The sequence below is a fragment of the Ciona robusta genome, chromosome 8, assembly GCF_009617815.1.
Source record: "Ciona robusta chromosome 8, ASM961781v2".
NCBI lineage: Eukaryota > Metazoa > Chordata > Ascidiacea > Phlebobranchia > Cionidae > Ciona > Ciona robusta.
This window is the reverse complement of record NC_143242.1, coordinates 6,093,706-6,107,173: the sequence shown is the minus strand read 5'-3', so window position 1 is coordinate 6,107,173 and position 13,468 is coordinate 6,093,706. Positions and strand designations below refer to the sequence as shown.

Here is a 13,468-nt window from a genome sequence, read left to right as displayed (position 1 = left end):
TGATCAGTTTCAATGCAAACATGACAGCCAATATTTTGATACGATAATTTTTCATCCCAAATTTTACATTACACAACCGTACCATACATATATAGGCTGTCGTGTTGATGTAAACATATACGCTGTTCATATATTAGAACAAACAAAACCGGTACCTGTCGTTTTCAGCATCGGCGGAGCCAGGCCAAGTTTGCGGTTGCGGGTTGTACCTGCTCGTGTGTAATGACCACGAACCCGTCTTACTTTTGGTTCAGGTCAAATTGTGAAGAGTTCACGCGACCTACGTCTGGTGTTTATCGCCTTTTATGTCCGCCAATAGTTTAATAGGAGAGAACGAATGTTAACTGGGCCAGATTTATAAAACGAAGGTCACGAATTTACGAGTTCATTTAGACTCAAAACGAGAAAGTTCACTGCAATGTAGACTGAACCGCGAGACTTTTGGTTTGGGATCAGTTTTTTGATCAGGTATACCAGCAGTCTTAAACAATTTTTTAGGCTTAGTTTTTAATTTATGCGATTTAAAACTATTTTATTTTGCTCAGTAAAACCAACGTTTTTACATAGAGAGTCCTTCGTATCGAAAAGAAGTATCATTTAAAACTTGGATTTATTTCCGGAATGGATGTGGTTCAACCGTATCCACTCGTTACATGTCTCTAGTGCTGCTTCTTTTGCACAAGACAACTAACTGGAATTGCTTCAACCGTTATCAGCCACAGAAAGAAAAATATTCAACTAAAGAAATCGCACCTGACAACTCGTAAGCGGGCAGAACGAAATAAGACACCCATGTTATAACTTCTGAAGTTGGCCTGCTACGTGGAAATGAAAAAAAAATCATTCAATTATAAAAAAATGCATCGAATTGCAAATGAAACAACAAGAAAATGTATTTTCATATCAGAAACAATAAACAATGAGTAACATTAATATGTTCGATATTTCCAGCAACAAATTAAACTGCCAAGTGTAATGTTAATAATAGCTTCTCCTTTGCTGTCGTACATTGTTAGTATTTTGTAATAGGATTGGAATACAAAAATACTGAAGGAAAAAGTATCGACGTTTTTAACAGAAGAAATAGTTCTCTGAAACAGATTGCAACAGAATAGAGGCGTAGTGATAAGCTAATGAGCCGTGGACGGGAAGTGCAAGTAATAAATATTATAATTTATTGCTTTGAAATTTGTCAGAAATAGATAAAGGCGGTTCGTACTCGTATTAAGCCTTGTGTGGTATGAACGGCTTGGACAGAAATCTAACGTATTTTGGCTTAAAGTGAAAAATGGTAGATCCACAATGAAGAAAAGTAAGTTGCATAAAGAAGATGAAATAGATATATATTACGTGGGGTAAGATGGAATTCTGTAAGCACTTTTAATCCATTATTTTTTTGAACAGTCAACAACACTTTTTTAGAGTCGTGATGATGCGGTTATATATTTATGTAAATATTCTTTGTTTACTACCTAATGGGAGAAGAAAAGAGAACGTATGTCCCATCTTACCCCAACCTACTATACCCAACATTGGCTTGAGAAAAAGAGTTTGCGTATATTCTACACAGAGGCAACGACAGCGGCTTTGCGTAAATTACAGCAAGCCAAAAAAAAATAAAAAAACAGCTATACACCCTACTTCGTCTTTGCTTGCATTTAAATATTAATATTACAACATTAGTTCCAGTAGAAAAACATTAGTCATACACGCCTTATTCTACCATAAGTGTGATTAAGTCATAGTTTTAGTGCGCGTAAGTTGTATGTATGTAAGTGTGAGCATTCCTACTGTAATACATGAGAGAGCGACCACGTTTACCCACTGGTCCCAATCTGCTATTGTGACAACACCTGCAGAATCCACGCTTCCAATTCCAAGTCTTGATGACAGAAATTCTTCTCCAGTTATTGAGTAACTGTATGGATAGTTAGTTGATTTAAATGTAACTTGATTAACTTCCCATGTCAGGGCAACGCAGACATTATAACAAGGGTGTTCTGTTTCATACACCTCGTGCCGCTTACCAGTTACCACGTATGTAACTTTACAGTTAACTGTGTTTCAATTTTTTGTAAGGCTGACAATTTGGCCTAGCTATTAGTGACCACTGGGTTGGAGCAGTTGTCGTTAAGTGTGTTGTCCAAAAACACCTACGACCACGTGGTAGCAGTGACAAGCCTTAAAATATCCAAAAAGATAAACAAACCATGTCAAATTTCCCTGTGTTGAGATATCTAAACCAAATGACCCAGCTTCTTGTAAAGCAGATGCGGGTAGCCTGGTTGAGTTACGTGGTGCACAAGATATGAAGAGGGAATTACGGAACTCATTCACACACAAACCCTGGGTTAAAAGGGAGAGAATTAAATTTTATATTTTTTGTAAATGTGCGGAGCATTGGTTGGCAACTTTTTATTATCATTATTTTTTACACCATTTGAAAAGAAATTGTAGCCTAAAAAATACCAGACTACCAGTATTGAAACACATTTCAGTTATTATCCTGGTTAAAATATAAAAGACGATATGACTGATATGAAATATTCATCATACGAATGTTTTATACATAATTTCTCTTTGCTTTAACATTGAAAAAAGTGTTGCCTAATATTAAATATTATGCAAAGTCAACTCACCGAGAAAGCATATTGCGCAACACTGAGATATTTGATCCACGCCAGCCATGGTAGAATGGTGTCAACGTTAACCAGCAAACCAGCGAACAACTGGAAAAATATAAATGGGTATTCTGGGGGGAAATGATAATTTCAAGCATTACAGGCGTTTGAAACTTTTTTAAATGTATTAAGTAAGACTTGGCCAAATGTGGAAAATAATCTGGAAATGCTTAAAAATCAAACAAAGTCTTTAATACACTGTATTAATTCAAAATTTCAAAAAAGTTGTTCCATAGCTACTCCTACTAGCTACTGTATTTTGGTAACAAATACTGTTGTATACAAGTAAAAAAATCTAAAAAATTGGAAAAATACCAAAAACATTTTGAACTTACAATTGAGAAAACGAAAGTGAGAGAAATAAAGATGCTCGCCACGGCAAAGCTGTTGAAAGTGGCCGAGAAAAAGAGAGCAATTGATACAGCAGCATAGCCAGTGAGTAGAACCATCAGTAAGAATGTGAAGAATGATCCAGGGTCAGCTTTTAAACCTGGGGTGGGGAGTTAGGGTTTAGTTTCATTTTGTGTGAAAATTAATATCTTAAAAACTAAAAAAAATTTAAGTTAGGAGCTACAATTGTGGGTGCGTGTCTTTGGGCCAGATACTTAACACCAACCGCCCAAACCCACTGGTCACTAATAGGTTTTCCAAATTGACAGCCAAACAGAAAAAGAATTCCTCGTAAGCTGGGAAGTTGTGTATGAAACAGAACATTTGTGTAATAAGATTATCGTTTTCCGACCACACAAGGATTAAGCAAGTTACTTTCATTCATTATTCAAACACATGATGTGTGAAATAACTTACCAACCATCCAGTAAGTTACTGAGCAAAAAATGATCGGGGCAATCGTGCGCATTGGAATCAAATCAGCCACAAGTTTGGAGAGGAAATACGCGATCACCCGATAATAACCCGACACATACTCATGCCTGGTGGAAAGTAGTGTTAGTTTTTCATGTGTTTTTTCCACTTACCAAATTAGTTTTTTTGTGGAATATTTTTCTACTGAACAAAATTAGTTGACTACTGTGCCATTGTGGATACTGCTTTGAAATTCCGTGCTACAAAGATTTTAGCATCGCATGTAACAATTTATTAAAATTTCGTTGTGTAGAAATGTTTACTTGAAAAAAACTGTGAAGTTTTTTGATTGCAGAATCGTGGGCTTTGGTAGTAAACTAACATTTTTTTCACAACAGTAATTTTGCCAGTTAACAACGTAACATTTCCTACAGTTTTATAAAAGGTAAAGCCACTGTGATTTAAAATCCAAGAATTATGAAACAACTTGCAATATGATAAGTCATCAGGCAAATTTTTTAAGTAAAAGATCAAAATTGGAAAATTGTCACAAGGTACTTACACAAAAATATCTTTTTCTTTGACAAACACCTCGATAGCGCTAATGCATCCGAATAATAAATTGGTTGTAATGAAAAAGAGAACTCCAAACCTGTTTCAAATTATAATCAGTAAACTTTAGAACTAATGGGTTAGATTTGTTGCGTAAGAATGCACGTCTAGCTAGCCTTGCCCCCTGAATTTAATGGATCAAATAAAACTTATTAAAAAACAAGAATTGAAGAGTTTTTTATACTCAATGCTATTAAATGTAGTCTTACAAAGGTGTTTTAATAATTAAAATACCTGTTTTGTGTGCCAGTGTCTGGTGTATCGTCTACTTGGTAATACAGTAATCCAAACACCACACCAACTATCAAGTTAAGAACCAACTGCAACATAAACATAATGTTAATAACTTGAAAATTGACAGCAATGTAGTAGTGTTACTAATGGGTTGCACAAATTATCAGTCAGACATAAAGACCAAATTTAAAATAAATCCCTAAAAATAATCATCCACAAAGTTACATGAGTGGTAACTCAAAAGCAAGCACGAGGTGTATAAAACAGAACACCTGCTGCTCATCACGCGAAGGTAAATAAGTTAAATTTATTCAAGCATTGCTATGAAAAAAATAGCAACCCATCTCAACTCCACCTAATCAACCACAAATGTGTTATTCATACAACAGATTATATAACAACAACATAGACTAACAACAGATGTACTTACATTACCAACAGAAGCAAGGGGATTACGAATCACATTTTTTGCTGCTCTTTGTGAAAGAATAGCGAACTGGTAATAAAATGGTGTTGCATATTGGCTTGTTCCTTCGAATGCTACTTTTTTCTTTGCTCCTGCAAAAATTTATAACCACATTTTTTACAATATAAATATATAGAAATATTTTTTAAAAAAATTGATTAAAATTTAAAATAATATAATTGTGAATGGTCTATATAGGTTCAATGTTATATATTTTAAAATTTTATAAGTACTTTGAATAAAAAACACAAACATTTTAAATGTAAAAATGTGATTGTTTTAAAACCTTGAAACTTGGTAAATATTTCGTCCAATTCTACTTTGGTGTCGTTGTATATTTCAGAAGTTGCAAACTTTTCCGATAATTGTTCAGCCATGCTTTTGCTCGTCTCGTCTGTCATTTCTTCAATGTCTGGAAATTTTGTGTTGGTTATTATAAAAAATATTTTTAAAAGCAATTTTGTTGTATTACTGTACTAACAAATATTGAAAACTAGAAAAATTCATAATTGTGTTTTGTGGTTAGTTTTTACTTTAAATTCTGTTAAAGTATAATATACACCAAAAACATGCACATAAAAAAATGCACACTGCAAAATGGAAGACACAGTATATTGTGCCAGAAACACCAACAAAACGGGTGTATTAAAGTGATAACACAATAAAACACGGCACAACACAGCAAACATGGAAAGTAAAAAACGTGCCAATACGATCTGGGCTCACCAGAATCTAAAGCTTTAGATTGAGCAGGATTAGCAGCTGTGTGAAACAGGTTAGGAAGCAAATATGCAAAAATGGGGTAACACATTGGTATATATGTCATTTCCATATGATATGAGTGTCATGTGTTATGTGTTATGTGTTCCTGACATATATAGGTTAGTTCTGGTTACGAACATTTTCAAAGCAGTCAAAAATATTAGAGCACAGGATTTCTTTGAAGGTTAGAATTCAAACAACCAATAATTTGCACCATTTTATCTGGCACTTGCAAGGCAACTAAATATATACATATATATATATATAAAAATTAAAATGAACATAAAATGTAAAAAAAAGATGTATAAACCAGGACAAAAAATAATCTCAGCTTACCAGTAGACTCAATATTGTTGGATAAAGCTGTGGAATCTCCATTTATAACATCGAGGAAAAAATCGGCGGGATTGTTGTGTTCCTCACAATGGTAACCTGCCAAGAATGTTGTTAGTTTGCGCGATAAGTGATTACATTTTGTAAATTGGAGAAAATTTGCACTTTTTGATAAACTATGGTTTGTGATGAAAATAATGAATGGTTTTGGTTGCTTTTATTGTAACGTTGTGGTTACGAAAATGTCAAATATTGCTATCAGGAGTTAAATTAAAGTCTTAACGAAATTCAGCGGTACTGTGATACAAAATGTATAGATTGTACTACACTACACATACTATAGTATAATCTTTCATGTTATGTATGTTAATACATTGGAAAAATATTATTCAAATAATAAAGTTTCTCTAAAAAGGGGAACACAACACATTCATGTGTTCAGTAGGTTATACATTTTTCTTTACAAATTTAAAATTCCCTGAAACCTAATGCAAACAAATACCAGCAAAAAACATTTCTAAATATAAATTATTGATTTACCAATATTTACATATATAAGAACATATTTAGACATACCAAGTGCATCAAAATGTGGAAGTACTTTATCATTAGGCCCATGGTATATAAGTCTGCCAAGTGATAAGAGCGTCAAAGTATCAAACTGTCGAAATATACTATATCTTGGTTGGTGGATTGACAGAATGATGGTTCGGCCTTTGTTTCCAAGTCTACACAAATATAAATAATGTTAGTGGTTTCACTCATGTCATGTGTAGCCTTTGGCAATAGGAGTATATACTAAGCACACAACAAATATATAATATATAGTGGGGTGGGGAAAGATGGGACACCTTTTTACTCTATTTTCTCGTCCCATTTAGTAGTGAACAAAGAACATTCCAGGAATTGTAAATTCTTGTCCTCGCGACTTTCATCACCCGTTGTTAATTGTTTACAACACGATTGGATATTATGTGGTAAAAGTGTCCCGTCTTACCCCATCATACTATACTCTTACAGAATATGACCCATAGGCCAAATTAAGCTCATCATAATTTTTGATATAGTCTACTAGATATTGTTAGCAATAATGTTAATCTCTCAAGACCGCTGTATATTTATAAAAAATAAGTTTGAAGATCCAGAAACTTTTGCATATTTAAATAAAAATAAAAACGAGATAATAACCTTTTCAGTAGAAACATGACGGCATTAGCAGTGGAAGCATCCAACCCTGTGGTTGGTTCATCTAGGAAGAGAACAGTTGGAGCAGTGATGAGCTCCATCCCAATCGATGCTCTCTTCTTCTCTCCTCCCGATACTCCTCGGATCATCTCGTTTCCGATCTAGAAACCAAACTTTATCATTAAAGACATAGTAATAATTTGGGGGGTTTAAAAGCAGCTATTCGGTTCACAAATCACACATATATATATATATTTGGCCTACATCACTATTAGTTTTATTTTCTAATTCAATCAGTCTTCTGAAACATTTTAACGAATACAATGGATTTTGAATATAAAATATTTCTACTATAGGCTATAAACTAACATTTATTTTTAATTTTATTTTCACATAGTTTAAAAAGTATAAAAAGTTTATAAAGTGGGTTATTAAACTGTCTAAACTTTTTAAACAAAAATAATAAAATGAAAATAAAATAAACACAATATGTTCTGTAAGTCTTACACTACATTAGTTAAATATTAACAAAAGTTTCTATGACAGCATGAACTTTGTTTCAACATTATTTAAAAAAGAGAATAAAATATAAGTTAATATTTTCTCAGTATATATGGTCTTATCGAAAGTTTAATTTACAGAAAGTTTGTGAGTGTTCAAGTGTAATATTTAAGTAACTCGTGGCTTTGTTTAAGATATATAAGGACATAAGGTAACTGGGTTTGTTGTAGCAATGTTCCAATGGTGCGTTGCTAGGTCAGGTCAAATGGTTACATAACTGTAACTGTGCAACTGTTACATCACATATCCTAATGAAGTAATGATAACACAATCTGTCTAAAACTCTATTGTTTAACAATGTTAATTTAGTGACCCAATTTTCAAAACTAAATATAATTTCACAGAACATTAAAAAAAGCATAAATTAAAAATAGTTTTTACTGCAACAACACCTGAATAGGGCTTACTGAACTTGTTTTTGGTCACCGGTCCAAAATAAAGTATTTTTTCGCTACAAATGGGTAAAAAAGTGTAAACTGCCCTATTATAATGAAGAGAAATGTCAAACCTTGGTATCCGCACACATTGTGAGTCCGAGGTCATATAAAATCTCCTCAATTCGTTTCTTTTTGTCTTTCTGCGAGACCGACCTCGGCAATCGAAGATTTGCTGAAAACCAAAGATTTTCTCGCACAGTGAGCGTTCCAATCACGATGTCTTGCTGTTTCAAGTGTGGAAATTTAAAAACAAAAATCAATAGAATATAATTTTATAAAATAAAACAAATATTGAAATGAAATAATATGCTATCACATAAAAACATGGTGGATAGCTTGATGTTTTACTAAACAAAAAAAGTAAAAATGCTATAGTTTTCAGAACAATTATAATGTTTTATATCTGCACACTTTCCACTCTGCAAAATTACAATACGAAAATATTTATTAGAGCTTGTGCTATTTTACCTGAACAACATATCCACTAATTCTCTTAAAATTTGACGGCAATGGTCGATTATTGATGAGAATATTCCCGGACAAACCAGCCGGATCTTTTCGACCAGCCAAAATGTCAAGTAAGCTGGAAATAAAATAATGTTTATTTCAAGTTAAGGATAACTGAATTTTAAAATGAAACCATTCATTTAACCTTAAAAGGGGGCAGAATAATGGTTCATACAAATAAGACATGGCTAGTGGCGCAGCCAGGGGGGTTTCTGGGGTCGTGAACCCCCCCCTTTTAAACCAAAAAAAAATTTTTTTGATTAAAACCACCCCTTATTTTTTTCTGGCTGCGCCACTGGACATGGCCATACCTGGAAGACCAGGAAAGGCTGACCGATCCAAGTATTTTCTACACTACATTAATTAGGAATCATTTCAACCAATAAACTAGATTTGTTTCATAGAATTATTTTTTAACTATTTATTAAATTTAAAAGGTTTGACTTCTGTGAATGACCTGCTAGTCTGCCACGTTACATTAACTTTACAAAAATGTGTCAAACAAAATTACTAATTACCATAGAAGAAAAAAAATGTATGATAAACAAAAATTTAACTAACGAGGATTTCCCGCTTCCAGTTGGTCCCATGATTGCATTCAAACCCGGCTTCATGATTCCACTGTAAATAAAAGTTATACATAACTGTTACTGGAGAAACTTATAGTTAAAAAAGTTCAGAGTTAAAAAAATTAACCTTTTATTATACGTGTTTATAAAACTAAAAAAATTATATGTTTGTTAGATTTAATAATACAACAAAACAACTTTAATTTAATTGCACACAGGTTAAATTGCAAAACAATAAACGAAAACACCAGTTGCATGCATTTAAATTAATAGATTAAATTCTAAAAAATCATATTAGAGAAAATTAGAATAAACTTCTACAAAAAGGCAAGCCTAAAATTGTTATATATTAACTTTACATAAAATCATGCAATGCAAATTGAAATGGAATTAATTAAAAAAAGAAGAATTACGAAAGTAATGAAAATCAAACAGATGCATTAGATTTAAAAATCTGTTAAAAAAGAAATGAAACTAAGTCTATTGAATTACGAAAAAAAGAGAACAAACAATTTATGTACAAACAGTTAACTAAGTAAAAGAAAAGGATTTGAATTATTCAAAAAGAGAAAGAAATCATGCTGAAAAATGTTGCTATGGGTAATTTTAAAATACGCCCAATTCGGGACCAAGAATCAATGTCCCATAAAGTAGCCTTGGTGAATTAATAGGTGTCAGTAACAGCAATTAAAAGAGAAGAAAAAAGAATCCTGCATTCATTTGTTTGTACCTGACATTGGACAAGACTCTCTTTTCCTTTGATTTCTTGCATTTCCCAGTGATACCGGTTCGTAAATTAACATTGTACTGAACGTCGTGAAAAGACATCACTGTTCTTTTTGTATCGGAACCACTTCCATTATCCATTGGTAATGAAACGGTAGAAATCGGGTCAGAAAAACTTGTTCCATTCTTTTCTTTCATCGGTATTACTTCATTACCTTTATGCATGTTGGCATCCAGTGTTGCACAGTTTTTTTTCAAAGCTCACAGTTTAATTTACAGAGAATTGGAAAGACTAATAGGAAAAAATCTACAGAACAAATACGATTGAGCTTCATTTAGAAGTTGAGTTGACTGTATACTATAAGTGGTAGTTTAAACATGAATTTTAACTTATTTAATACCTCATGTGTAACCGAGAGAATTAAATATGTAATAGAGAATATGTTCTACAATTCTCAGACTTTTTCTTTAAATTAACTGACTGCATAAGCTTACCTAAGTTATAAATGGCCTCAGTTTAGCTAAACTAACTGGTGTCAATGCCCTTTGCTTTGAGTCATTTGACGACATTTAAACAAAAATCCTGTGTGAACAATTACTCAGTTAATATTTGACTAGTTACGCAACATAAGCCTTGTCATTATGGCTTTCTTAGAATAATACAGCATGGTACAATGAGCAAACACGCTTGTTACATAACAGTTACCTCTGACCCAAAGATGAGTTACGTAACGTAATGTAATAAGATACCATGGAGAGTGGATATATACACTTAGTTAACCTTCAGCAAACACATGATGCATGAACTAAAAGTCGTGTTAAAAAACTGCCACACAGAAAAATATATTTATACGTATTCATAACAAAGTTACGATTTAAACATCATATATATATATATGCTACTAAAATATTTTAAGCCAACATCTAAAATTTAACATGTTGAACAGCATAGGCTATCTACTAGACAACTGATAATATATTATACAATTACTGCAAACTAACTACAAGCTGAAATCAGTGTTTAAAAAGATAGCAAAACGATCATTTTCTGCATTTAAGTAATAAATATAAGGCGGCCCATTTTAATTGCAGCACTCAAATTTTGAACCAAGCCATGTCAAAAAGCTGCTGACTCATTATAAAGTTACATAACTCAAATGCCAGGAGCATATAAGTCAAAACATGTTTGACCTTTCCCATATAAAAATATTCAGACAACACATAAATTTAATCTAAACCAACTTTTTCTTACTACCATTGTTAAATATTTTAGATTCATTAAAAATGCATATAAAAAGAATTAAACACAAATAAAAGTCAAAAATAAAAAAGTATAAGGCCATTATATAAAAAGGCAGTACATAATAATATTATATATAATTAGGTTTTATAATTAGTGTAGAAAAAAAGCTAACTCAGATAACTCTGAAAGCAGACTGCAGACACATTATACACTATATTAGTCAACGCGCTACCTTACAGCTTGTAGGACTTGTTGATATTTCTGAGTTTTTGCAAAACATGGGCATCGTGCACCTTTTGAACTTTTGTCCTTATTTTCACTCTCTGTTATTTCAAAACAACACTTGCTAAAGAAGGTGTCATAAAAATATAAATAAGTAGAACCTAGTGATTTTATTATTGGCAATAAAACCATTAATACTTATAAACTTTACAAGGTGTTTTATATGTTTTTGTCAAACTAATATATTTAGTTGTAGAGTCAATGAGAACGAGATTATATTATAACTCTAGAATTGAATTTTACACATCGTACAGTCATATTATACATCATTTGCAAATGTAAACAATAAACATATCAATTTCACTTATTTGTTTTGTATACAACATATGTCATATGCACAATCATGAAATAAGTTAAAAATTGCAGTTCTCGTACCTCCAACCACAAAATGAACGTCTTGAAATGATAATTTCGCTTGCAGATCTTCAGGAATGCACCTACAACAAATAGTGTATTAATATAATAATAAATTTATTTGTCTCTTCGTTTGCGGTAGCGAAGATTTAGAAATGTCTTAAACTAAAAGACAGGATATAGCGACAAAACAACAGTTGTTAAATCACGCTTACGGTTAAAAACATATTTACATTTAGTTAAAAAAAATAAGCATGGTCGCTACACCTATCTGACAAATGAGCCATTAATGTTTCTGACAAATGAGCCATTAATCTATTATCATGTTCAGAGTCCGGCGCCTGCATCGAAACCTAAGTGTCCCCGGTTCGGTGCTCGGCAGCGGTACTAACACTGATCGGCGTATGTGTCCTTGGGCAAGACACTTAACGGACATTGCTCCAACCCAGCGGTCACTAATGGGTTGTCCAAATTGTAAGCCATATCAAATAAAAAATCATACACAAAGTTGAAAAAGTATGGTAACTCGTAAGCACACGAGGATAAAAAATCGTGCCAACAATACGCGTCTGACTGCGATGCGGTGTCGCGGCACCGCTCGCAAAAAGGACTTAAATGGGCTTTTCCGGGTGTTGGGGTAATGGGCCAAATCTGGCCTAAATCCCAGGTCCTTGACAAGGACCTCACCCATTAAGAATAAAAAAAAAAAAAAAAAAAATTATCATGTTCAGAATATTATTATGTTGTTGCAGTAGCATTATTATTTTTACAAGTGTTAATATATTTTACACAGCAGTTCTTTAACGTTAATACAAGAATTTGTTGTAAATAACATGCATAGTTTTAAAATTGCAAAATCACTTTAAAAGCGATGGCTTTTGAGAGTCAGTCCCAGCTGCAAACACATCGCCTGGCGTCCGTGTCGTCCTCTCTGAAAAATTACAGTATTTTCGTTAAACGCCAAAGTTAGTATGTAGTATATGAATGTTACCATTTTTATGACGAAGTAACGAGTTCGACGCTTTTTCGACTTCGATCTGAACGTCTTCTTTGTCGTTTACCTTTCCTCCCATTTTAAACTACGTGTTAACTATCAAAATTTAACCTTTATACAAATTATACTTTTATACACTAGGTAGGTTACCAAACGAATGTGACTTTCATGAACTGCAAGTAATACGAACGGTGTTAGAAATCCTGAACTCGCAGAAGGGACCTAAGCATTTGTTTACATGCGCTAGCGTATCTAATTTCCCCGCCGGCTGCTCTGTGCTGCACCCGTACGGACATTTTTCTCACTTTTGCTGCATTTTAGAATATTACCTTATTTTTAACATTGATTTCACTCCATGATTCATTCCCAAACAAAGAGGAAGCACATGGACATACAAATTTCTACTTGTGTCATAACTACCAGTGTTTTTGTGTACGCCATAGGCATAAACCGTACAACTTAGCATTACATAACGAGCGTGAATACAACTACCAAAGGCTAAAATATTTAATTTCGGTGTAAATGAATAAATGTAACTCGCTTTATACTCGCGTGGCCGGAAAATCACAGTCGTTATAGCATGGGTGTTCATACACCTCGTGTCAGCTTACAAGCTACGCTGTATGTCACTTTGAGTATGATTTTTTCATTTGTTCATGTATGGCTGATATTTCGGACAACCCATTAGCGACCACTGGGTTGGAGCAATATTCGAAAT

The 13,468-nt window shown here is 33.0% G+C and overlaps 1 protein-coding gene and 1 long non-coding RNA gene across 5 annotated transcripts; one reads left to right on the top strand and one right to left on the bottom strand.

Annotated features, from left to right (window-relative positions):
* The first annotated feature begins 11 nt into the window (after nucleotides 1–11).
* LOC149732782 (uncharacterized) lies at nucleotides 12–868 on the top strand. The gene is made up of 2 exons (XR_016385503.1): nucleotides 12–468; nucleotides 568–868. It is a non-coding gene; the product is annotated as an uncharacterized LOC149732782 (long non-coding RNA).
* LOC149732781 (broad substrate specificity ATP-binding cassette transporter ABCG2-like) lies at nucleotides 869–12,950 on the bottom strand. Of its 4 annotated transcripts, XM_089882340.1 has the most exons (20): nucleotides 12,748–12,950; nucleotides 12,618–12,687; nucleotides 11,778–11,839; nucleotides 11,353–11,443; nucleotides 9,144–9,203; nucleotides 8,544–8,658; nucleotides 8,147–8,299; nucleotides 7,081–7,238; nucleotides 6,469–6,620; nucleotides 5,896–5,991; nucleotides 5,524–5,559; nucleotides 5,084–5,209; nucleotides 4,762–4,889; nucleotides 4,332–4,417; nucleotides 4,048–4,137; nucleotides 3,489–3,613; nucleotides 3,017–3,171; nucleotides 2,640–2,729; nucleotides 2,210–2,346; nucleotides 869–1,918 (listed from the first exon to the last, which is right to left on the bottom strand). In XM_089882340.1, exons 1-20 carry the CDS (start codon nucleotides 12,827–12,829, stop codon nucleotides 1,735–1,737), a joined length of 2,196 nt encoding a protein of 731 aa, XP_089738466.1. In that variant the 5' UTR covers nucleotides 12,830–12,950; the 3' UTR covers nucleotides 869–1,734. The 4 variants fall into 4 exon arrangements, with proteins under 4 accessions (XP_089738466.1, XP_089738467.1, XP_089738468.1 ...); XM_089882341.1 differs by lacking the exon at nucleotides 5,524–5,559; XM_089882342.1 differs by lacking the exons at nucleotides 11,353–11,443; nucleotides 11,778–11,839; nucleotides 12,618–12,687; nucleotides 12,748–12,950 and adding an exon at nucleotides 9,882–10,415.
* Nucleotides 12,951–13,468: the final 518 nt, after the last annotated feature.

What these genes read in the sequence shown, in the direction of transcription:
- LOC149732781 (XM_089882340.1), bottom strand. Translation starts at nt 12,829, where the DNA reads ATGGGAGGAAAGGTAAACGACAAAGAAGACGTTCAGATCGAAGTCGAA. An exon ending in ACTGGAAGCGGGAAATCCTC is followed by an intron (nt 8,659 to 9,143) that starts GTTAGTTAAATT and finishes TTTTATTTCCAG; the next exon opens with CTTACTTGACATTTTGGCTG. An exon ending in CAATGTGTGCGGATACCAAG is followed by an intron (nt 7,239 to 8,146) that starts GTTTGACATTTC and finishes TTTGGTTTCTAG; the next exon opens with ATCGGAAACGAGATGATCCG.